Genomic DNA, 25008 nt, shown 5'->3' with positions numbered 1-25008 from the left:
ACAGAACATGCTCAGTTTTGTTTCATGAATGTTAAAGTGAAATATTCGTCATACACACATCTTTTTCAGCGTGCTGTAAAATGCACAACGTCACCCCTCGGAAACATGGCACACAAACCGTCATCCAGGTGGTCTCCATCACGCCACGATGACATCAGGTCAAAGGGAATTAATGAGAGACGCTTTCCATTCAGAGTTGGTTTAAATTCAGTGTGCAAAGCCCTCCAACCAATTTGCATGATGACATTTGGATGTTTTGAATGCTAAACCCCATAAAAGCTTCAGGTATAAAGAGGTACATTCAGTACCTAAGTTTTTCTGTAAATTAGAGCAACAGTAAATCATTTAATGTTCAATTTCACTTTTTGTGTTCTTAAAGGCAATTAAATCATTAGAGACATTATAGGCCCATAAATGTATAAATAACTGTGACTGTAGTAATGACTGTAATAATATAATAGTAAAAAGTTTTCAACAGTCAAAAGATTTTTGATAATGTAATAATACTAATAGTAATGTATTCATGCTAAGTTGACAGAGTAAAGAAGCAATAAGGGTGTACAGTTTCTAATTATTTTAATTTTAATTTATTAACACAAAAGCACTGAAACTGTTTGTAGCTTATTATCATATTATGTTTCCTGAGCTTCTTTTTCCATGTCCTTGTTGTGAGGTCAGTAACATTGAGAATAGTAGTGAATCATCACTTTGGTTAAGAAAGTAAAGGTCATTCTAGCTTTAGGAAAAAGCTAATAGAGGGTGAAAGTACAACAGCAGTGACAGACCATTACACTGTGTCTTCATTGTGCAGTGTCACGCATGCAATGGGTAAGCCTCTCAAAATGGACTAAAGCAAGTTGACACCACTTTCACAACCCCTCTGTTTTCTTACACTGCGGACAAACACCTAAACAAGAGGAAATAATACGACGAATGCCTTCACAATACTCAAATCTTAAAACAAAATGTCTCTTTAATTTGTAAGTGTCAACAGCAGTACAAAAGATGGAGTGATGGGAGAAGTTTTCTGTCTCTTTTACAGAAAAGGAGGAAATTCTTGAGGTAAATGAGCTCCAACAGGCAGTTATTCATCCCACTGTTGCATTGTTACAATGGACTGAGACAAAATGGTGTTACAGTTTAATATGCCTGAATTGATCCTGTGGGGATAATTTAATCATATACAGTATGCACATTTCTGCGGCGCGTAGGTGCACCCAAATGTGTCACTCATTGGTTTGTTTTTACTTGATATAGTGTATTAATACTACCAAAGCCGAGGAGATTGCTCTCCACACACACCACTGTAAAATTATTCACCTTAAGTTTACCTCACGTCAATACTGCACATGGAAACCAAAGACTTGCTGGTGTACACTTTGAAGCCAAGCAAAACAAAACAAACATTTAAAAAAAAAATTGTAACATTTTCATTTTTTTTTCTTTTAGCAATAATACCCCTAGCAAATAATTGATCTTTTGTACTGTATAAAGAAGAATGTGAACACAAATGTGATGGCAACATTTTTTTTAAGTTGAATTAAAAACTTTACATTGGACTGTACAAGATATTATGATAAACTATTTACATATTCAGACATAAACTTTTTTTAAAGCAGCAACAGACACTATGTATTTCATTTTCTCTAATAACACCCAAACAATACTTGCAATGGGCCTAGGTACCTGCCAGGAAAAAACAAACAAACAAACAAACAAAAAAACAGATTTCTATGCAGAAAATTGTATCAGGCTGCCAGCAATTTCAAAACAACGGCTCCAGTGATAGAAGAGCCACACACAGTGTTGCTTGAGAGACAAATCTAAAAAGCAAAGTACCAAAGGCAACTATAAATGTTGCCCTGAACAACAAATTTTACACTTCTGAACAGCAGCTAGCATGTCAGTCCAGCATGTCAGTGAATTGTGCTGATTAAATTAACACAGAGAACATTCCCACCATATACATCACAAACTTCAGACAGAGAAAAAAAAAAATGAAATTACAGTAATGTTGAAACAGCATAGAAGCCTTTTGTCTTCAGTTGTTCATTCAAACCATTTGCATGGCTAACAAGTGAATTGAGAGGAAAAAATTGTGAGGGCTACATTTGTAGATGGCTGGATAGTCATGAACATGTTCGGAAAAAATAATCAGCAACGTATAAAAGGATGACGAGGAGAGAAGAAGAACGCACAGTGTCTGTGCGGTTTGCCACATTTAAACGAATAAATATTTGCACACTCCCACCTTTGAAAAAAAAATCTAAAAACATCACCTGTGTTTGAAACAATCATTCATAAACAAAACACTTTTGTTTATTATTATAATGTCAATGCAACCTATGTTTTTTTTAGGATGATACCAGCTCCTCATAAGAAATTTGACATATACTATGAGTGCTGTAATAAACACAAGTGAGGATATACAGCATACCGCTTAGATTGTATCATGATTGGAAACAAATTACTGAATAATTCTTTTACATCAAGTGCTTGTTGTTTAAACGAGTACCTTTCTCGTAATGACTCGTCTATGTTAACAAGTCTAATGAGTACAGCTTTTATTTCGATTGGCTCTTTGAATAGTCCAAGGAAGATTATCAAAACATAAGCAAGTGAGGTGCTCCTCTCTGTCTCAGGTCCAATATTGCTCTCTACCAATAAGCAGAAAAACTCAGCATCTACATGAGGTACAGTGACTTGTCAGGTTTTAAAAACATGAAACCGCATACAAAAATAAAACATGAAAAAGAAAATAAAATAGAACAGCCAAATACATAACTTATACTTCACTAATGAACAAAAATATATTTCCTATGTTATATTTACAATAAAATCTAAATGAGATGGTGAATTCACTGAAATCCATTTTTAGTCCAAATTCATCAAACTTGTTTTTTTTTCTATTTCTCTGATTGTCCATGTTGTTGTTTTCCTGACAGTTTTAGAGCCAACAGTGGCTAATAATAAATACAATATGTTGATACTCTACAGTTTCAAATACAATATACAATGCACTGAAGTCTGAAGTCTGGTGTTTGACGGCTAACCGAGCCTGCTGTTGAAATTTCTGCTCACTCTCTTGTGCTGAGTCTCTCCCCCAGGCAGCCCTGAATCTTAAACAAAGTGTTCATTCATCACATGTGTCTTTGCATAAATAAACAAAATAAGTAGACAAAATAAAAGGAAAAAAAAAAAGAAAACGACTCAAATCTGGCAAGTGTGAGAGCAAACCCACTTGAGTCCAACTGGGCAATTCTGTTCATTCAGGGTGTTTTTCCTCAAACAGCTTCACATTAATCAGAATTGATAAAAATACAATTTATATCCAGTGCTTATAACACTTATGAAACATTGTCTCCTTGTGAGTTCTTGTCATTTTTTCTTCCTTTCTTTCTTTAGTTTTTTAGGTTTTTTTTTGTCTGTTTTCACTATATAAGCACAGTCAAGTTTCAGTTCCGTGAAGAGTCCTTTTTAACTGCCAGACACCTAAAGCAGTGTGGCATGGTCATGAAAATATTTACAATCACATACAAATCAATCTAACCACCAGCAAACAGGAGCAAACAGCTTAAAAATACCAAACAGGTTGGAGGGAAATCCACTTGAGTTTGTTTTTAGGAGAGCATCCATAAAATGTATTGTACCTCATAATGAAAACAATGTACAAAAGTTGTGATGGGGGGGTAATGAGGTGGTTAAAGAATCCACAACACTTAATGTAAATGCTTCTAAAAAGTAGAAACAATGCAAGCCAGCACTGACAATAAGACAATAAGAGTACAGAAGATATGAGTGCTTAAGAGATATTAAGAGCCAACTGTACCAATTCGAGCTAGGAGAAAAATGCAGTGACCAGCAGTGGGTGGATCTTGACCAGTTAAAGCCAGTAACCGGCCATTCAGACCCTTCAAAAAGCTCTGTGCTCTTTCTCAAATGGACAGGTTCAAGGGCAAGGGAGGGGAATAGCTGGACTCATGCATTAATAATGCTGTATTTCAGATGATACCCAGTCGTCAGTCATTTTAATAATCCCCCACAGCTTGATGTACTTGTTCCATCTGCTCGCCAGTGCCTGGTGATTGGGCCAGGGTGGGAGCCCTGTTGAGGCCTTACTAGCAGCACTTTGATGGAGAGCACAATGAGGGACACACACCCCATTTTTATTGTTTCCCCATTCCTCCCTGGTGTTTTCTCCTTCTCTGAGCCAGATGGCGCCCCCTGGGTGCTGAGGTTGCCACGGGCAGGGGTCAGAGCAGGGCATGGCAGGGAGGGGAGCCACTTAGACCTTCTGCCCTGTAAAGAGGATCTGAGTCTCAACATCAAGGCCTTGCTTTATCTAGCTGCAGTCTCCAGAAGGTCACCACTTGTCAGCTTTTTAGCTGAAATTAGGATAGAGGCTTTGTGTTGCATGTTGTCCTGTTTTAAATGCAAGAGTTAAGTGCATTCCAAAAGCTGATAAGATTATTTAAAATAACAACATAAGGCTCAAGGGTGACAGAATAAGATTTGTTTAAGTGCACTAATGCAAAAATCAGTGTTTGTAGTTACCACCATCATGCGCATATGACGAGGTGATTTAAGAAGCAAACATATGATTTCAGCCTCCCCCTCTGTTTAGAAATGTCCTCATAAACTGTCACTCCTCTTAAGACTACGGCAGTAATCAACTCATTGCATCAGCCCGATGTCCGTGCTCTGCTTTAAGACTTCTTAGTGTCAATTTAAGATTTACAATGTCTAAAAAGAATTAAGATTGGAAAAAAAGAAGTTCTAAGACCTAAGACTTAAACTTGCGTCCAAATGGGGCTAAAGCGTTTAACAGAACGTACTGTAGCTTCACATTGTACAACATCAATTTGAGATTGTAATGCCCCCAAAGCTGCCTTTTGCCGCTGTTCCAATCCCACAGATTGGAGGCCTTTGGCCCTTTAGCATTCTGGCCTGATTACAATCACTCTGATTAAGAAATGGTGAGTCAGACTGGGATGCAGAGCTGGAGACGAGTTAAGGATGCCACGGTGCTCTGTGTGGACTGGGATGAGGAAATGAAAGGGCTGGCCGGTTTCATTGATGATCACTGCATTGGGCTCCCTGGAGAACAGCTAGCATCACATGCTACCACCCAAAGATGGCCCACACTGTAACCTCCTGCAGAGCCTGCTGCCTCCAAGTTCCTGAGTTTCATTTGTTTATTCTGTTCGGGTAAATTAAAGAAAGACTGGAGAATGAAGCTGTATTAAGAGCTCAAGAGATTGTCCAAGACTCACGAAGCCTCTCTCAAAAGACTCTACAGAAACAACTTGAAATGTTTGGCACTTCTGCACTAAATTATGCAGTTTGTGTAATAACAATAACAAAACACCAAATAATAATAATAATATTAATAATAATAATAATGTGTAATTTCCCTCTGTAATAAGTTGGAATCACTCCATATGAATTTTGAGATATTTTGTACTGGTAATAATTGATTCTTGATTAAAAACATTCACAAGCTGTTGGCTGGCACACTATACCTGAGTGAGAATATTATTCCCATCTTGAACAGTTATGCAATATATCAAAATCACCTAATTGAAGAGGAAAACAAGGTAAATGACTGTAAGAATTATAGGTTTATATCAAATATTCAATTTCAAGTTCTGTCTTTAGTTCTAGGCAATGACCTAATTGTGTAAATGTCCGTGATCACAATGAAAAAAATGAACGATGAGATAAAAAAAAAGAAAAATCTAAATTACCACAACCAAACTGCTTCACACACTTGAAGAAACATTTAAGACCAAATAGCTTTTGATTTGGATGGAGCCACATCTGCATGCTGGCTCCTAAATGATACATCATTGTTTTTTACATTTTTTGTTGTTTTTTTTTTTTAAACATTTTTAAACCTTTGTGAGGTTGTTTTCTTTTGCTCTTTTGCTCCCCCAGATCAGATCAGACCAGCCCTCTGGGCATCCTCCTGTATGAGTGTTGTGTCTGCGTTGGCCTCCACGATTAAAGAGGTCTCAGTTGGCGCTGACTGGCTCTTGTGTGTCATTTTCACTACTGTAGTCTGATTTGGGCTCGTCCTCAAAATCCTCGTACATGTCCATCTCATCCTCGCCATTGACCGGCTCGCTGTTGTTCGCCATGGTGCTGGGCTCTAGCTTCATGTTGTAGGTGCTCTGAATGACAGGAATGGATGGCTCGGGACTCGCCGAGGCACTCGAGCACTCTGATGTCATCTGAGGTGAGGGTGTGGTGGTCGCCATTGTGATGGCCCCAGGATACACCATACTGGCGCTGGTGGTGATGGGAATCTGTGGTGGCTGTCTGGACGTGGGAGAAAGAGATAAAATTAAGATTTATGACTAACTTTTAATACAAACCTGACCTTCAAAAATGGTGAAAGAACAGATGGAAGGAAAGCTGAAAGTGTTGCTGAAGGAGTGAGAGCTGCCGAGGGTAGTCTTCAGAAAAACTTTTCTTTTTTTTTTTTTTTTGTTGCTGCACTCAGACAGAGATGGTTGCATTAGGGGTTTCCCACAGCAGTCCGCTTTAAGCCAGCAGCTCTGTGAAAATGATTTGGGAAAAGAGAGGTTCTCCTGACAGCTCCCGTCTTGAGCTGTTCAGAAACACTGCCCAGTTTATTGGTGACATAAAACCAATACGTGGTTAGTGCTGCTCTTGTCTGCTGTTGCGCTGGATGATTGATACTCCAGCCGCTGAAGCTTATGACTGACATGGGAACACCTGGAGAAGGGCTCTCCTGCTAACCACACACAGTAAATTAAAGTGTTAAGCTTCAGACTGCTGCCCTCCAGGCTTCTGTAAGTCTATACCTACAGCTTATAGCCTGTAATAATGTCTGCACTTCATGCTCCATTTGCAGACTTCTTTTGTCCAAAATTATTAAATCACAGCTATCAAAAAACACTTGATTTTAATGTGCATGTCAGGCTCTTGTCTTAAAACCAATACAGTAGAGGTTAACTCAGTGCTCGCTTTGGGAAATGGTGCTTACATTTTATTGAGAACAAGCTCTAAGGAGGTGAAAAGCTACAGCCCAGTTGGTATAATTGTCTGTGTTTGTGTGGTTAGTTTGTGGGATTTGTGACTGCGCACCTACCCCACAGTGAAGAACTGCCTCATCTCTTGTCGCCGTGAGCGCATCATCTGCTTGTACTCTCCAATGCGGAGTTTTTTCCCGTCGATAATGCAGGTCCTCTTGGGCCGTGGCTTGTACTTGTAGTTTGGGTACTTCTCTAGGTGGAGCTTACTCAGCCGGGCCTGCTCCTCATAGTATGGCTGCTTGTCTTGGTTAGACATGGCCTTCCACCGAGAACCTACGCAACAAAGTAGATTCAGATTTCACTGTTTGAACACAAGCAGGAACAGAGCGCATTTTAATAATGGATAGTGGACATGAGTAATCTAGTCAGAGACCTTCTACTTCACTTTCTGTTATGAGAGTAATTCATGTACAAGCTCAAGCTGGGACACTGTGTAAAAAAACAGAATGCAGTCATTCGCAAATGAACTGTATTTACTGAAAACAGTTTTCACAAAGTGTTCCTGAACCTGAATCTCCTCTATACACTCATGTGTGAACCTCGCTTCATCCTCGCTTGTGAATGACTGCGCCTTTCAAGATGCCCCTTTCATACCCAATCATGATACTATCACCTGTTACCAATCAACCTGTTTACCTGTGGAATGTTCCAAACAGGTGTTTATGGAGCGTTCCACAACTTTCCCAGTCTGTTGTTGCTCTTGTACCAACCAAATGTGTTGCTGATATCCAATTCAGAATAAATATATATTAATAAATATTAATGAAGTTGATGATCTAAAACACTAAATATATTGGCTTTGTACTGTTTTCAGTTGAGTGCACATCAGAAAGGATTGGCAAAAGATCACATTGCGTTGTGTGTTTTACACAGCATCCCACCTTTTTTGAAATCAGGGATTTAAAATTTGCAGTTGAATTGCATTTAATCACCTGGGATCCAAACTTACTTTAACAATGGATTGCACTTCTTAACGGTGCATATGCACACTATCATGCTGTTTGACATGCTTTGATGTCAAACAGCAAGGAACAACAAGCTAGTGTTGTAAATACTGCAGCTCTGCGAAGTGTCCTACTAGGTACTGGATGACAGCACTTTTAACAGCTCTGATGTATGGACTCCAACACTGAGGGGACAAGACCCATTTAGCCTCTGTCATTTTTCATGACAAACACTTATGGTAGTGATGGGCTATAAATCTATTTGTATGCTGAGGTGACCCAATGCACAGTGGCCTATGAGATAACAAACCCTCCTCCTTTAGATTGTTGCTAATTTCTCAGATCAACTGTACTAACTGGAGAGCAATGAAGACATATCTAAATGTACAAAACTTAATGCTAAACTGGTGGCATGGGAACATATTTCTGTTCATTTTGTTTGCCAGTGACACAAGTGCAGATGCAAGTGATACTAATTTATTTAGCAGGGGTAATAAAGCACTGAAGCTCGTAGAGGTTCCAGTGACTGAGGAGAGTGATACATGGAAGTACTTGCTGGAATGACTTGTATTTGATTTAAAAGGTCTTACCCAAAATCTTGCTTATGTTGGAATTGTGCATGTCGGGGAAGGCCTGGAGGATCTTGCGCCGCTCGTCCTTGGCCCACACCATGAATGCATTCATTGGCCTTTTAATGTGGGGCTCGTTGTTGTTCCTTCCTCGGGCTTCCCTGAAGACTCGTGCTTCGGTGGATCCTGCGCCTCCTGTTGGCCAACAATAATAGGGTTGGGGTTTATCTGCAGAGCCATTTATTTCCTTGGACCCTGCATAGCCAGAGCAGAACAAGAAGAGAGAGCGAGGCAAGACATTGATTAAATGACGAGCCATGTTCAAACTCTCCTTCATCTACTGCCGGTACTGCCACCATCATCATGAACATTGTTTCTGATGAGTGCAGGAATAGAGACCCTTCTAAAGGGCGGTAGTCTTTCTATTGCGTGAAAAAACCTGACTTGACAGGCTGATAAATGTATGTGCCATAAAAGCAAATACAAAGTCAGTTGAAGGGAGAGCTATGCTCTTCAACTTACAGTATACTCAGGTCTATCCAAAATCAAAAGAGGAAGAAGACCTTGGACTCCAATGGCAGTTAAATATTTTGACTGCAAGTGTTCACACGTCTCTACTCAGCCACATACATTTCAATTTGACATTCATAGTGTCCATAAAAAGTGCAAGAATGCCAACATAAATAACAAATATGGGACTTGAGGCAGTCTCTAAAATTCATTCCTCTACTTCTTCTTTCTCACTCTTACTCAAGCACACACACAAACGCAAACACACACACAAACAAACTAGGCACACATTTGCGATGAGAGACTGTGCCGATTCTGCAAAGTGCTGTTTCTCAATCAGGGCATTCACAATCAGCATAAGAGAGTTTCTCTCAGTATTAAACTGTACATCAGACTGATAATGATTTCTGTTTGCATGCGCATTTGCTTCCTTTTATATGTAAGATGTGAAAGAATTAAATAAAAGCAGTATGAATATTTAAACAAACAAAAACATGTTGATAAACAAGGCTTGAAAAATAAGACAAAAAAAGCCTTCCATATGCTACGATACATCTTTAATGATCTCAAATCTGGAAAAGAAAGCTTGGGATGACTCATGCATATTTCATCATCCACATGTGAAGCCTTCTCATTAGACCATTCCACTAGCAGCCTTGGCACACGTTACCTGGGGTTTGATTTCTATTATTATTTCAGTTGATAAACAAAATCAAACTCTTAATGAGTAATGGAGGGCTGTGCAGAGACATTAATTCCAAATCCGCAGAAACCTCGCTCTGCTCTAATCACTGAAGATCCTGCTGCACCATTTTCAGCCTCAAGAGTTTGAGTGTCTTCACTTTGAAAAAGCGTGTCTTCTTTTCAGAAGTATTACAGAAGACAAGTAGTGAAGAGGCAGAATATGTAGTCTAACACACACACACACACACACACAGATGCTGTACTGAAGGAGCAGACAACCACCTCTAGTATAATAGAGATGTAGTTGTGGTGGAAGTTGGTTTTGGCTTGTGCCCACAGAGAATGTTTGAGGTCCAGCTGCCCACTAGGAAACCTGTTTCTCCCAGTACAAAGGCCCCACAAATCGATTTTCACCAGCTCATGTTTAACGGTCAAACAAGTCATGTTGATGATCCACAGAGGCTTGCCCTCACATTGTGACATTCTGTCTTCAGCAAATACACATTACAAAGAGGAAAAAAAGCACATATAAAAATAGATATATAAATATATCTCAATTTGGGGGGCAAGAAGAAAAAAGTTTATTACCTTTATTTATTTATTTACTATCCATAACTAGTCCAAAATTAGTCCTAGATTTTCCTAATTTTGTGTTTTCTCTCATATGATCTTCAGAGGCCTATAGAGAAAGCCTAATCTGAAAGGCTTTTTCAAACTGAGAGCACCATCTCTCGTTCTTTATGTTTGCCTCTGCCTCCTAGAATGCTTAAGGCCCCAAAGCCATCATGAATTCAGAAATAATACACTACCTTTGCTGAAACCGAACCACACAGTACGTTAATTTCATTTAGCATGCACTCACTGTACAGGATGAATTGATTTCACTTTGTTTGGTTTTGACAACCATGTTTATTGTGCAATGAAATGTGGTGTGGCGGAGGGCTGACAGTATCCATCAACGCGGGGCAATCTGCTGACTGCCGGGGCCAGATGAAGGTATTCATTAGCTCAGGAGCGCAGCGCTCACTCAGACACGACAGGCAGTGTCTGCGCCCCGGGATCGCTTGCTGTAATTTACGATGCCTCCCGTGCCATTACTCTATCACTGACACTGATTCAGCAATTTATATACTGGTGTGCATGCATATGGGCAGAGGTGAGCTTCTTATGGGGAGGGGGACAAAACAGCCGCCTGCCATCAGCTAGTGCCACATCCATAGTTAGCCAGGAAACCAGCCACGTGACTTGGTTCATTGGAGGGAAGCCAGATGAGGCATGGTTTTTTTGCTCACACGATGGCACATAGAAAAGCGCCTGTCTGCTCTGTCTGATGCCACTGAAAGCCGTTGAAAGGAACAAGAGTTACATCATCTTCACCTGTACTGAGGCAGTTTCTGTGGTCCTGGACTTGTAAAGGAAAAAGTGATGAAGGTATCAGGCTGACTCAGACCTACGGCTGCCTCTCTGGGAAACCAACGGCCTAACACACAGTTTGACCTTTGACCTGAGATGATATTAAGGGTCTTCACTGAAGTCTGTCGGATTAATGTACAAACTTTACAGGGGATTGGCTTAATATAATATAAGAGCATGCAAGGCTTCATGGGTAGATGAATTTGGTTCCTTATTCAGCCCCTGTAATATATATGACTTAATCAGAGGCATCCTGTGCATTAGCAGCCTGTCTCGCCAAATCCCTAGAAACTGCAACATGCAATTTACTGCAACATTGTTTCTGTCTTTTCATTGAAAATCCCGACACTGCTCTGACATTTTGCAAATGAGCACTAACTATTTTTTTTCCAGGAGGTGCAGGACATTTAGGAATCAGTTAGTTAGGTGTGTGATTGTGTAAATAAACACAGATGTTTAGCAGTGACAGGGGCAGGCCCCCTGGGTGGTAGCTGGGGAGGGAGCGAAACAGGGGGAGTGCCGCTTAATAGAATTTATTGTGATTCATGAGGCCCGCAGCTCAAGTGTGACAGAGCGATATGAGAATCCCCTTTTAATTTGTCTCTCCTGGAAACACTGCAGATGAGCAGCATGAATTACAGTGAGAAAGACTGATTGTGTGTGTGTCTATGGGGGAGGGCAGGGAGGTGGGGGGTGTATAAAAAATGGAGAAGGGAGCGCAGATAGGGATGAAGCAGAAAAAAGGGAGAGAAATGGATAGAATGCAGAGGCCCAAAAGCCTATCACACCTGTGAGCTGCAGGCTCAGACTCGACCATGCACCGAGCCAGAGGGTAGCACTGCCCCGGCCGTCCCCTCCCCCCTTGTCTCCTCCTTACTCATCTTTGTTCTGCGGGCAGACACATAATGTCACCCAGGAATCCGCTCAAGAAGATGAGCCTCAGTGAGCAGGCAACAATCACGCAAACCTGCCAAACCCTCCCTGTTGGGATCAAATCTAACACCTCTGACTGAAGGCATTTACTGCTGACAATAGAGCCTCTCCCTCAGAGCAGGATCAGGCTAGATTAATGTTTATGGACAGACAGGACACAGCGCTCAGTGCCCCTGTTCTAGCCTGAGCTCACAGCACACTAATTAAACCATTACAAATTACTAGTGATATAAGGCTTATTATAACATGTCAATCCTTTTTTTCTTTTCAAGTCAGGATAATTTGAGTTTTCTTTTGTGTGTGTGTGTGTGTGTGTGTGTGTGTGTGTGTGTGAGTGTGTGTGAGAGTGTGTGTGTGTGAGAGTGTCTGTTAGGGTGTGTGAGTGTACGCACATGGGAAGCTGGGAACAAACAGCCAGCCTGTTACAACATGCAGGCAATGACTTTTACTTTTGTCTTCTCTGTCCTCTGTATTTAGCCTATAAGTGGAGTCTAATCTTTTCAAACATGACAGCTTTGCACACGTAAAAAAGGAGATGCCAGCACACACACACATATATATATATACACACACACACAAACACAAATTTGTCCTATTGGGTGTACATTTGAATTTGCCAACTTCAAAACACAACTTCCTTATTGATCTTGTTGACCTTTGTTGCTATTGTTGTTGTGTCTTGTTGATAAATCATTATGCCTGAGCTTCGTCATCTCAGCCTTCTTCGAGGAAAACTCCTCAGCAATAAAAGCCAGAGCTCGATTCCCACGGCCTCACAGTGAAAGAAAAACAACAACAAAAACCTCTTCAAACAATCAACTTGTACAAACTTCATAACAGCTCCGAGCTACCGATGCTAAGAAACCCATCACCAATGATCTTCAACAACAATGCAACAGCACTGTTCTTCTCATCCTATTCCATGTGGACTTTGTTAGAGACACACTGCTCTGCTAAAGCCTCGTCTTTTCTCACTCTGTGGTTGATATTATCACGCTGGGCGTTTTAGATTAATTCTGTTTCCTGCCTCTACACATCTCTCAACAACCCCTTTGTTCTCTACGGACCCTCAGTGATGGGGGGCGGTTTAGACAAACACACAACCTCAGCTACACAGCAACTCCGTACTGCCATATGTGAATGAACAAAGGGCCTGGCTGGGCTGAAGGCCTTTGTGGTGTTTGGTAATGTGTTCATCAGAGTTTAAAAAGACCTAATGAGTTTGCGGCAGGTTCGTGCGTGTGGCTCGTGGCTTTGTAAAATGAAGGAAATCCTATCTATTTTCATTCCTTTGCTTCTTTTTCCCCCAAGTCGTTAAGACTGTGGTTGCTGCGTGCTTTGCAAATATTAGCACAAGCAACCTAAAGCTTTCTGTGAACTGCTGTGATGACAGAAGTCTGCTGTACACTGGGTCTACTCAATGTGGCTGCTCTGAAAGCTGCTACACACCAAGGGGCTTTCACACCCTATGTAAGGGTTGGGAGGTACACCCAGTAATTTTCCTTTTCAGGAAACAACCAAAGTATAAGCAGTGTGTGTTTCGTTTATGACTTAAGAATTACTGTTCAGTAAGCACTGATTTGGCAGATTTGCAGTTCAAAAGACATCCAGATGTCTGGGTTAAAACTGGGCTAAGTTTGGTTGAAAAGTAAACATTTTTTTAGATGTGTTGGTGACATATAACCGTTGTTTCAGAAGAATAAAATGAACATAAAGCAGACCCACTGTACATGTTGAAATATGGTCTTTTTAAATGCCATTTAAACAACTGTAATATGTAAGCTTCATATAACAAACTGTTTTTACGCAGACACCTGCATGACTTTTGACATGCAAATCAGCAAATATATGTTTTTAAAAATGATCTGCATTCAGATACTATATGTTTCTATATATCAAGGTATGCCAGCAAACCGAGTCTTGATTGGTTCAGAGAGTAGAAAATCCTCACAACAAGGATTTCGAAAGTAAACATGTCCTCAGAAGAGTAAACACTTTGTGGTTCACATCATAAAACCCTGCTTCACATCACTCAGCCGTATGTGTTTTCCTGTTGGTGAAGCTGAAAGAGACAGACAGATATATTTGTGGTGAAAGAGAAGAAATGGTAACTGTGTGTTTTGAGTTATGTGTACTGCCCTGGCTCCCAGCCATTTCCCCCTGGGAAGAGGACCTCTCTTCTCCTCTAACCTCTGCTTGCTCCTAATCCATAGCCCACTGGGAACACTGATGTGAGGCGTCTGGCACAAGCCTTTCCCTCGGCCCTGTGCAGGACTTAAAAGGACACAACTGCCCTGGTGCGCGCTCTGTTTCAGTCCTGACTCCACAGTAGCCACAGAGGGAAGGTTCCCACTGGGAGAACGAGCACTGGAAGCACATCTGTCCGAGGAGTCAGACGGGTGGGGATGGGATCTGCTGCTGTGGCTCACATGGGAAACATGTCAATGAATCCACTAAATGCACCTCTAATTGAAATCCTCAGGATTGGGTGTGATGTGAAACTCGACATGGATGGTAAACAAACATTTTTAAGGGAAGTGAAAACATTTTTTTTTATAAAAGTCTATGTGAACCAATTATACAGGAGCATTTCATGCTAAAACTGATGGGAAATGTGTCTAAGATGCTATTTAAAGATGTTGATGGGTTACATTGTCCTGAGAAATATCTATCCTTCTGCCTTGAGACTCTTTGAGGCATCAAAGATGAGTCAGAACCATTTTCCTCTTTGCTCTGGCTCTGAAGTGCCATGGAAACTGTTACAAATATTTATGTCAGACAAACATTTGTGCACTGAGGTACTCCTTGCTCCTGTGTAGGAGCCAGCACCACAAAGGGAGATGACGCTTTGTCACACTGATGCAAGCCGAATTTACACCCCTGTGCCCAGGACCTCAAACAAGCACAACAGCAACAGGAGCCGAGCTTGGAAAAAAGCCAGCTTTGTCCTCAGGCACCCTTGTCCTCCGCTCACCTACCTGTGAAAACCTCGGAGCCACGGCTCATTTCAAACGGCATTCACCCAACCCCCATTTCTTTACACACACGCACATGTTTCTGCATACACCCTCACAAACCACTCTGAGACACACGCAGAAGCAGGCCTTGTCAGCCAGCAAAAGTCCTTTTGCTTTCAAAGCACAGATGTAGTCTACAATGTATAAATAATCCACTCAGCAATATTATCGCTTTAGCACAGTAGCTTTTATGTTTCTTCATAACCTTTTGGATTATGAAGAAACTTAAAGCCACCTGATGCACGAGCAGCAAATTACAATTATGTGTGCAATAAACAAGAGAAACCCAAATATGGCCTTACCATCTAGATCCTCTGGCCTGGTGAGGTCAATGACTCGGTGGCTGAGCTTTCCTTCCTCACCCAGCTTGCCCAGGTGGTGCCCGATGCTCTCAAAATGTGCTCTCTCCTACAGGGAAATACAAACAGTCAGGTACACGAACTAGTACATATACACGCTTTTACAGTGATAGAATTGTAAAAAATAACCCCATCAGGAATCTGAAATTTTGAAAAGGAAAAAAAAAAGTGTCTGATAAATGGAGGTTCTTTTGAAGAGCTGCTCTTTTGACATGAGCTAGATGTAGCTTTTTCCTCTCTCATCTCTCTATTCAGCTGCTGCTATAATGGATGACAGGAGGCAGAGAGACAGTGAGGGCCAGGGGTGCTGTAAATAGATTTACAGAAGGATACTTTGTGATCCCAAGCACACAATGGGGCCGTGGCCCTCTTTGCAGTGCTCAGATTTTCCTCTGTAATCTTCTCCCTACATCCTCCCTTCCAGTCTACAGCGCCCAGAGCTCAGCGGCCATCATTTATTCAGAGTTCATGCTTTGGAGAACACACCGTGTTTTCCCGTTTGTCATGTCGCTTTGTGCTCAGATTAAACTTGGCATCATGTTGTACTTGACGCACAATGAAACCCTGTCATTCAGCGCTCCGTGACAATATTAAATGTCATGTCCGTGTGCATTTACAGAATAAAATAACAGCTTTCGGGGGGCCTCTGAATAGTTGCTGCACATTACACTTAATGTATTATGCAAGGGGAGAGTGCCGACTGCTGCTGGCTCCATTGTTGAATGACCTACTTCCTCAGTGAATACACAGGGCATTAGCAAAGGGCTGTCTTCCTCTCTAAAGACTCAACTAGGAGATGGACACTTTGACTCTGCATGATACAAATAATCTCTCCCCCCCTAGGTTTTGCCTGGATGACACTAAAAGCAGGCATGTTGCCACCATTCAGAAAAAAAGCATTTGTTTTACTCCCAGGGTGAGCATTCAATCTCTGCCAAAGATGTACAGTCTGCACTGACCTCTGCCACTTTCTTTTCTAAACATGCCTATCACATGCAGTCTGAACAGATACTCAGGTAGAGTCCCCACACAATACTAACAGCTCCCCTGCCACACACAACGACACCAACACACACATTAATCTTTTAGCCCCTTCTTTGTAATGCATTGTACCATTTTGTTGTTTCCTCACTTTTCCCCCACAGGGGAGTTTTGTTTACCACCAGCATGAGAAGGTGCTAAAAAATTAAGCAGACATAACTATTTAACTGACTATATATATATATATATATATATATATATATATATATATCTTGTTTCACCTGACAAATAAAATCATGTTGGCAACCATCAGTAATCACAGCACATTTAAAAGAACTAATTAAGAAATCTATCTGTCCACATTTTTTCCCCTTTGTATAACCTTTTTTTTCCCTTGAGGAAAAGATGACAAGATGAAGGATGAAGACAGTTCAAGTCCATTTGAGGCCTTTCACTGTATTTTGATTTTCCTCATGCTTTTATTTATTCAAGAACTATTCCTCAAAAGAAAGGCTGCGAGAAAGACATAAAGAGGACTGCAATTTACCATCATACTTGAAGAAGCAGTCATTATTTATGGCCAGCTGAGTGATTCTGGTATACAATTAACCACTACCTGCTTATGGCCTGTGATTAGAGCCTGTCTATCTGACGGCCCTTTGCTTACTTAAGTGTTTTCTAATTATGACATATGTGGTGGTCCCTGCTGGGCAAGAGGACGCTTTGTAAAGAGAAGACGGAGTGTGGTGCCTCTCTCGGTGTCACATTCTGCGTTAAGCAACACATGCGCGAGCAGGCGGGCACGCACGCGCACACCGAGCTGTATTCATCACCCAGCCACATTATTGCTCTTAATGAAAGAAGCTAGCAGCCCGATGACAAAGTGACTGATGTGCGATTAGCTGGATGGTGCAACGGTGCTGCTTCAGATGCTACTTGGACAGTCCACTAGGAAGACACAGCGTTCATGGGTACTGTACGTCTGTAATAAAGTAGTCATCTCGTCCCTCTTCTGCGCTCTGTTGGTCCCGCCTGATCAATCAAGTCCTTTTATAAACTCATGATCATTAAGCATCATGGTGGGCTGAGGAGGAGAGAGAGCAGGGGCCATCCGTCAATGAATTTCATTAATAACTAGCTCAGCGTTGAACTTCTTTCTCCACCGCACAAATCCAAATGATTACTGCACATCAGCACATTAGACAGCCGAGAATAAGACTGAATGAGGCCTTTGTTGGAGGATTCTTAGTTTCTCATAGCCAGACCTGTTTCCACAGCGCTGCGTCAGTGTAGGAGAAAAGTTGGGGTGAACCTATTATCATTCTGGTACTGGGGGGGAAAAAATGCTCTGGCTTGTTTGTATTTCTTTAAACGGATCACAATCATTTTGGGCAGCGCAAAGCCCAGGATGCAACAACAGTGCCCTGCAAAATAGTGTGTGTCTGTCAGGGTGTAACAGCTGCTCGCTTGTTTTTATAATACCGTTAGCGACCAGGTTAGGGTAACTTGCCATTTCAGCATAGATCTGTTTGTCGGTTGCTAGCTCAGTGGTTGCTTGTTATTTCCTGTAGCGACAGGGATTTTAAAAAAAGGTAACATGCAGACAGAGTAGGGCCTGCAGGCGTCCAGTGGCAGGCTTTTATCTGGTGAGTTAGACTCGAGGATTCTCTGAGGTTTCTTCACTTAATTTAACATAAAAACTATTGTGTGGTTTTTTTGTGGTTATGTGTAAAATATATGCATATCGTATACTTTGTACGAGCCAGCATTTTACATACTTGATATAAAGGGGTAGTTACAGTAAGTACTCCTCCCTTCCTTCTGTTAGCTATGTTAATTAATATCAGACTATCTGAGCAATATGGTACCACAAATTTTCATAAAATTTTATATACTGAGCTTAATATACTTATTGGTTATAAGTTTGGAGATTTATATCTGCGAATTAGAATTACAGTTGAAATTAGGGCCATAAATTATCTGCACAGCATCAGGGTTTTGTTTTAAGGCTTGAAAATGTTCAGTGAACTAATGCTTCTTTACTGCCCACGCATCAAGTGCTGTGATAAATTAATGGCACTTTTATTATTTTATAGTGTCATTAAATTTTTACTGATCACTCTGACACAGAGAAGTAGCAAAGGACATGCAGTATCCTGGGAAGCGGGCCATCCTGCCAGGGAAGGAGAGGGAGGATATGGCTGATATTAAAAAGGTGTTCATAATGTACAGTACACGGGGCTGATCAAAGACAAAGAACACAGAGGAGTCGTGCAGCTGTGAGGAGGTAAAGATAAAGAGACAGGAAACAAAAGATGTAACAGTACACATTATTCTCCTCCCACTCTTACCACGACCGCTGGCAGGCAACCGGTCCCTCCCTCAAATGACTTCAGCATGCAGCTCTCCACCCCACAACTAAAATTATAGCAATGCACTCCGAGCTGTAGTGGAAAACTGCCACCCACAATAATCTCATCTGCCCTGCCTGTGCAGTCTGTTGTCTTTAAAGTTTGGTAGCGGATGCCTTTTGTTCAGTTGCACATGGCTGCCCAGTGAAGCCACGAGCCAGCCCAGTGAAGTCGTGAGTCACTCGGGAAGAGAGCGTAGTAGAGAGAGGCTAGATAGTGGAGTCTGTGCAACTTCTTGGGCGAGGGAACCCAAAAGAGCCCTTGTCAATGCTGTAAAGAGAGCTTTAATCTGGCCAGCCACAGAACATGTGCCGGAGGCCTGCTGCTCTGCCCACAGGGTGTATTCTGGGCAAAGGCGGGTGGCGGACGGCCCTGTGCATTGTGCCTACTCCTGCCCTATATTTAAGAAACACATTGCCAATCCTAACACTCCTTCACTCTCTCCTTTGTAAATAGCTCCAGGCTATAAGGCAAAGACATATGGCCTGAGATTGTTCAAATAGAGATGAAAGAAAAATAAGCAGGAGAGTAAGGTAGACTGTGGTGCGGATCAGCGTGCAGTTTTTTCCGAGTTGTCTCAGTTTGTTGGGTCAGGTTTTGACATTAAATGAAAACTGTCTTAATCTAAATGATGAGGTTTTGTGTGAAAAACTGTGCTGTTTTTCTTTGCGAAGAGAGGCTTCACTGCACCAGGCAATAGTCATGGCAGAGAGGTTTGGACATATCTTTTTCTCAGTGCTATATCTCGTTAATACCTTGATGAAAATGGACAAACTAGGCCTTGTTGCATATTACAGTTCTAGACTGTGGGCCTGGTCCAAAACATGCATTATTTTAGTTTTTATTTCTGTCCTAATTTATCATTAAAAAAATATTTGTTATAATCGCTATTAATTAACTGATTCTGCTTTTCCTTTTGCATTTGATTTTGAGAACAATCTGATCAGACTCCATGCTAAAAAAGCAATAAGTAAACCAGATGATACAAGCCAGTATATTTGCTTGCCAAATTATTTTGACGACAGAATGATTGTTTAAGGAGAAAACTGCTTCATTTCATTGAGGCATCTGGCAGGCATGACACATTTTATTCCTTTCAGAAGTTACCAGTTGCCAACTTAAAGTCATATTATAGTCTGGTTATTTTTTGGCCTTATATGTATGTACTGTATATACAGTAAATGACATGTTTAGCCCTTTCTGCTTTACCTTCCAAGATCTCTAAACTATTGGTAGAGTCTCTGATCGCACATGTTTAAAATTTTCATCATTGGAAGCTGTAACAGCTGCAGGACCCTAAATAGCCACTTATGTTTGATAATGCCTCTGGTTATATCACGCACCTGGTATGTGGCAAGTTGAAGGCAGTGGGTCTCTGACCACAATACAGGGCTTTGTGTATCAAGTGTCAGTCATCGCTGTGGTCTGTGGCCCTCAGAGTCTTCTCTCCGAGGGTCTCAGACTAAACCCCTCAACAATCTGCCCCAGCCCTGATGGAGACAACCACTGCACTTTAACATGGCTGCAGCTCCTCACAGCTCAGCGCCTCATCTGTTTTGTATTTTTATTGTAACCAGTTGCAATGTTATTTATAAGTCTGCAGCTTTCCAGTAGTTTTTGCTAGTTTTGAGCCATTTAAATGTTAAGTACATCCAGCCATGCGGTAAACCCACAGTTCCTTTCATGCAGACTGTTGCTCTCTTTTTATCCCGAGCTCTCCCTTTGCTAAGGCTAATGCAGGCAGCAGCAGAATCAACAGTAGCAGCCACAAAAGGCTGGCATCTGTTCTATAGTAGTCGTCCTGAACATCACACAGAGCTGAGATGGCCTGCTATTCCAGTCCCATTTGCACTGCCAGAGCATCACCTCATTTGTTTAAAACAGAGGAAGGAAAGGCCTTTAATTAAATTAAGGAGGTTAGACTATATCCAAAAAATGGCGAGGTAACCCTACTCTGGGCTGTGTGCCAATTGAATGTTTATTGTTTGTTTTTAATAAAAGGATATGCTGTCATTATTCAAGATGATTTATTTCTGTTGGAGGGAAAACGAGTCAAACCCACAAAATGTGACCCTTCAGTGCCAGTTTGAAACGTGCATTTAGTCTAAACAAATCAATTTCTTTCACATGTTGGTGTGTCCACTTTGGGACATTTTGTGAACATTGTGTCAAATGCAAAATGTCTCTTTAGTTAGATTCAAATGTGCTGAAAATGTCAGAATTTTAGGAACAGTAATACATTCCTTAAATTGGTAATGGTAATACATAACCATCCCAGCACTGTGACACACTTCTGACACAGTGCTCAGTTATTGCTCTATGTTATGTTCTTCTCCACTCCAATGCTGAGATCATTTGTGTTGGCATCATGTACTTTTACGGGCTTCCAGTCCTCAATGATCCAGAACTGTTCACTGGTTCCTCCAGGGAATGTTAAGTTGGGCTGCAATCTAGTGCCTTATCAGACCCTCCAGGATGCAAACAGCAGGATATTAGAAAGTGCAGGCTTCCCAAAGCCCCTTTCACATACGGACAAAACCTCACGACTTGTTGGACATTGGAGCCATTATGTGTCGACTGCAACAATGCCATAGACTATAAATAGGCCCTTTGTGGCCTTTTCTTTTCCTCATCCTTTGTTGTATGTGCCTTGTGGTGAGTGCGGTATCACAGGTCTTAGCTACCACGGCCAGCAGCATTTCTCTACAACAGGCCAGAAATTCACCATGTAAAGTGACAACTGTAGGAAATAATAGAGCTACCACCGCCAAATGACCCCACCAAGATGCAGTGTTGATGTCTTTCTGGGGGAGAGGCAAGACAGAGCAAAAGACCTGACCTGGGAAAGGAGCCCGCAGACTCACACACACATGCACTGGCGCATATTATCCAGAGTCATACATTATTTTTATTCTTTTGGCAAACAGGAACAATTGGACAAAGCATTAATGTAAGCAATCTTCACAATAGCACTTGCTGGCTACAGCCAGTGTCTGGGAGCTGAGCATAATCTAATTTGGATGGGCAAACCCTTGTATGCCAAGGATTTACATTGCAGCCAAAACGCCTTGGTTTGCAATTTCCAAGACAGCAGTCGAAAAGGAGCAGAAAATTGCTTCCAGGGCTGCAGACCAGACAAGATTATATTCAAAGTCTTTGTGAGGGCTTTGCCTGAATAGAACCCTGGCATCACATACACACACACACATATGCGTGCACATGTATGCACGCACACACACAAAATCACACACGCACACAGGAGGGAGGAGTATAACCACTATAACCAATAGGTTAGGAGTCTGGATTTTGTGGAGCACCAGTGTAAGCTCCATTTGAATATTTACAGGATGAGCTTGGGGACACGGGAAATGGACAATTGTAGTCATCAATACTGAGGAGAGGAGGTGTTGCAGGGCAGAAAAGGGCAGTTCAATAGGTTAATACACTGGCCTTTCACCTTTTGATTCCAGTTAGGGACATGTCAGCAGAGGAATATATTTTATCTCACACAACCTCCAGGGCATCACATATGCATCGTCTGTCGGAACTGAAGTGAGAGAAATTGATGCATCATTGTAGATATCAGTCATACCCAACTATGCAGAGTTAGACAACAAGGCTTGGCCAATGGCCCAGAGCCAATAAACTGCAGATTTGGGCCAGATGACTAGTCAGTCAGTGGCCCAAAACGTGATAAGACTGGTATCTCTTCTTCTTTGCTTGGCCTGTGGTGTGTTATCTTCTAACCAGTCGCATTGGACCTCGATCATGGGCCTGTTAATATGTGTGTGCAAGACAGATGAAGGCTGAAAGATTTGACTAGCATTGTACTATCTAAACAGTTTCTCAATAAGAGGAATTAAAGGTAGAGGCAAGGCAGCTATTTGGCTACGCCTGGCCAGTTCTGAGTTGACGAGTAAGAATACGTAGCAACGATTTGTGAGTTATTTGATTTTAAGCTCTGGCGTTTGCTGTTTGCTTTTTCCATGTTATGTCTGGTTACATTTTCAGTAAAGCGTGGATATGAGAGACGATAAGTTGTCTGAATACATTGAGGACAACTGTACCTTGGGTACAGTTTGTCATTTATTTAGTTCATTTTAAAAAATCTGCTTTTGTGGACTTTTGTGAACAAGTCATATAAATACATTGCTTAAATTTCCTCTGAAAATTATTATCTTTGTCTGCTGAGCCAATGAATATTTAAAGTAATCTTAAAGTACTCCATCTCTGATCTACTGGCCATATATTCCAGTAAGCCATAAATGTTGATGACACGATGGTAACATGGTTGAGTCTCTGCACGTTGAGTAGAAACATACGGAAACAGATACTTGATATTTATTCACCCATGACCCTGAAAAACAGCATGTCCAGATATAGCTTCAGTGCATAATAGAGGGAAACAATTCAAATGGTTACAAATGGATTCAGATGTACTGTATTTGACTCTAGGCACATTCTAGGTAAAAGCTTCCACTGGGTGAGGAGCAGATAGTAAATAATGGAACAAAGTAATTGCCCTCTGCAGACAATAATACCTTTAGATAAATATTTCAAAAAGGTAAATTGCAGAAGGGTTGTAAAAGGTTTTATTGTGCTGATGGGATATAGTAAAAACAGACAAATAAAAAGACAAGCAAGAAAATCCGCTCCTGTAAAGCATGAATATTTTACATGTCCTCAGGTTAAAGGCTTGTATACTGTACAGAGTCTGGTCTCCACCATGTTCTCCTAGGTCAATGGCCATGGAGGAAAAGAGAGAGCGCGAGAGTCATAGTGATAAAGGTTAGGGAGGAATGCATTGTACTGTTCAGACACACTTTGTATGAAAAGATGAATTGATCCATCTGTAAGCAGCACTTAGACCCACTCCTCTGCCCGGTCATTACAGTGGGATAAATCAATATTTAATATCCCTCTCTAACAGCCACACTGGATGATCTTAACCTCTCCTTAATCCCATTTATGTTACCTTTCCAGAATCTTCTTCATGTAAGCTCTCACTATGATAAACTTCCAAACAAGAGACTGGGAGGGGAGCTATTAAAGACCACACCATATTTATGTCAGGTGAGGCGCTTTCGTGAAATATTAATATTCTGAAACTGACCAAAGTGAAAGCTTTTATCTGGGGCGTTCAAACCTTTCTAGTTCGTTGGCTTGTATCAGCAAAAGACTCTCTCTCCTCCTCTCTCATTTCACCGCTGAATTACAGCCTACTGTTCTTTATTGCCGCAGAAGGATGAAGATGATGGGGCAATTCTTTTAGCTGACTTGATAAAGCGTGCCTCTCATTTCACACCATCCTAATAGGGCCAATGTCACTGAAACTAAGAGGTGACAATATCTCACAGTGATTTGCACGTACCAGGGAATCGAGCACGAGCTCGGTTAAGGTGTCATTCAACAAGGCAATAAATGATGTTGCAATGAAAACAGAAGCATGTTACCTGAGGTGATTATTACTACTTTCAATTATTGATATTAGTTGGCCTTTGCGAGAAGCACACATACCTGTGTGTGTTGCTTAAATGACTACAAATGCAATACAACAAATACATTTCCCACCTGAAATTCAGCTCTAATTATTATTTGGTGTTTTGTTTTTGTGTCGTCAATACTATGATCCTATTAGTGTACCCATTGCTTAAATAATATTTCCATTTTTGGGCTTTTTATCAGTACCTCACATTCACTAACTCAGCACACACACACACACACTCACTGACTCTGTTTCTCCCCCTTCTCTGAAAAACACTCTCTCTCCACTCAGGTGGCAAATGCGGACAAAAGGTAGATTACAGGTGAGGAGTGACTGACTATTTCAAGATCCCTTTAGAAAAAAATGAGAAAAACAACAAAAAGGAAAAGTTCTCTCCTCCTCTGAGATGATTGCTTTTGCGTAGGTCGTCCCAAATTTGGAGGAAACATAACTTAATCCTACAAAAGACTAAGCAGGGAGTTAAAAAAAAGCGTTAAGCTCTACCTGCTACGGACAATGTAGCTGTAGGTGTGTGCCGCTTGTTGAAAATGGCTCTTTGCAGCCATTGTTCAGTTACTGCTTTCATGTCGTGGCACATTCGGCTGCTTGGTTGACTACAGGCCCACCTTAGTTAGTGAGGC

The 25008-nt window shown here is 41.3% G+C and overlaps 1 protein-coding gene across 3 annotated transcripts in view; it reads right to left on the bottom strand.

Annotated features, from left to right (window-relative positions):
* Positions 1–823: 823 nt before the first annotated feature.
* Positions 824–25008, bottom strand: part of sox6 (SRY-box transcription factor 6) — a 135763-nt gene continuing 111578 nt past the window's right edge. For all 3 annotated transcript variants that reach the window (XM_041957594.1, XM_041957747.1, XM_041957667.1), the window contains 4 exons: positions 15434–15539; positions 8596–8769; positions 7118–7334; positions 824–6321 (listed from right to left, as the gene is read on the bottom strand). In XM_041957594.1, the coding sequence (XP_041813528.1) occupies positions 6015–6321; positions 7118–7334; positions 8596–8769; positions 15434–15539 (804 nt within the window). In that variant the 3' untranslated portion in view covers positions 824–6014. The remainder of the gene's footprint in view (positions 6322–7117; positions 7335–8595; positions 8770–15433; positions 15540–25008) is intronic.

Source organism: Chelmon rostratus, chromosome 1 (assembly GCF_017976325.1).
Source record: "Chelmon rostratus isolate fCheRos1 chromosome 1, fCheRos1.pri, whole genome shotgun sequence".
Taxonomy (NCBI): Eukaryota; Metazoa; Chordata; class Actinopteri; order Chaetodontiformes; family Chaetodontidae; genus Chelmon; species Chelmon rostratus.
Note: the sequence above shows the minus strand (reverse complement) of the source record. Positions and strands in the feature narration are given on the sequence as shown.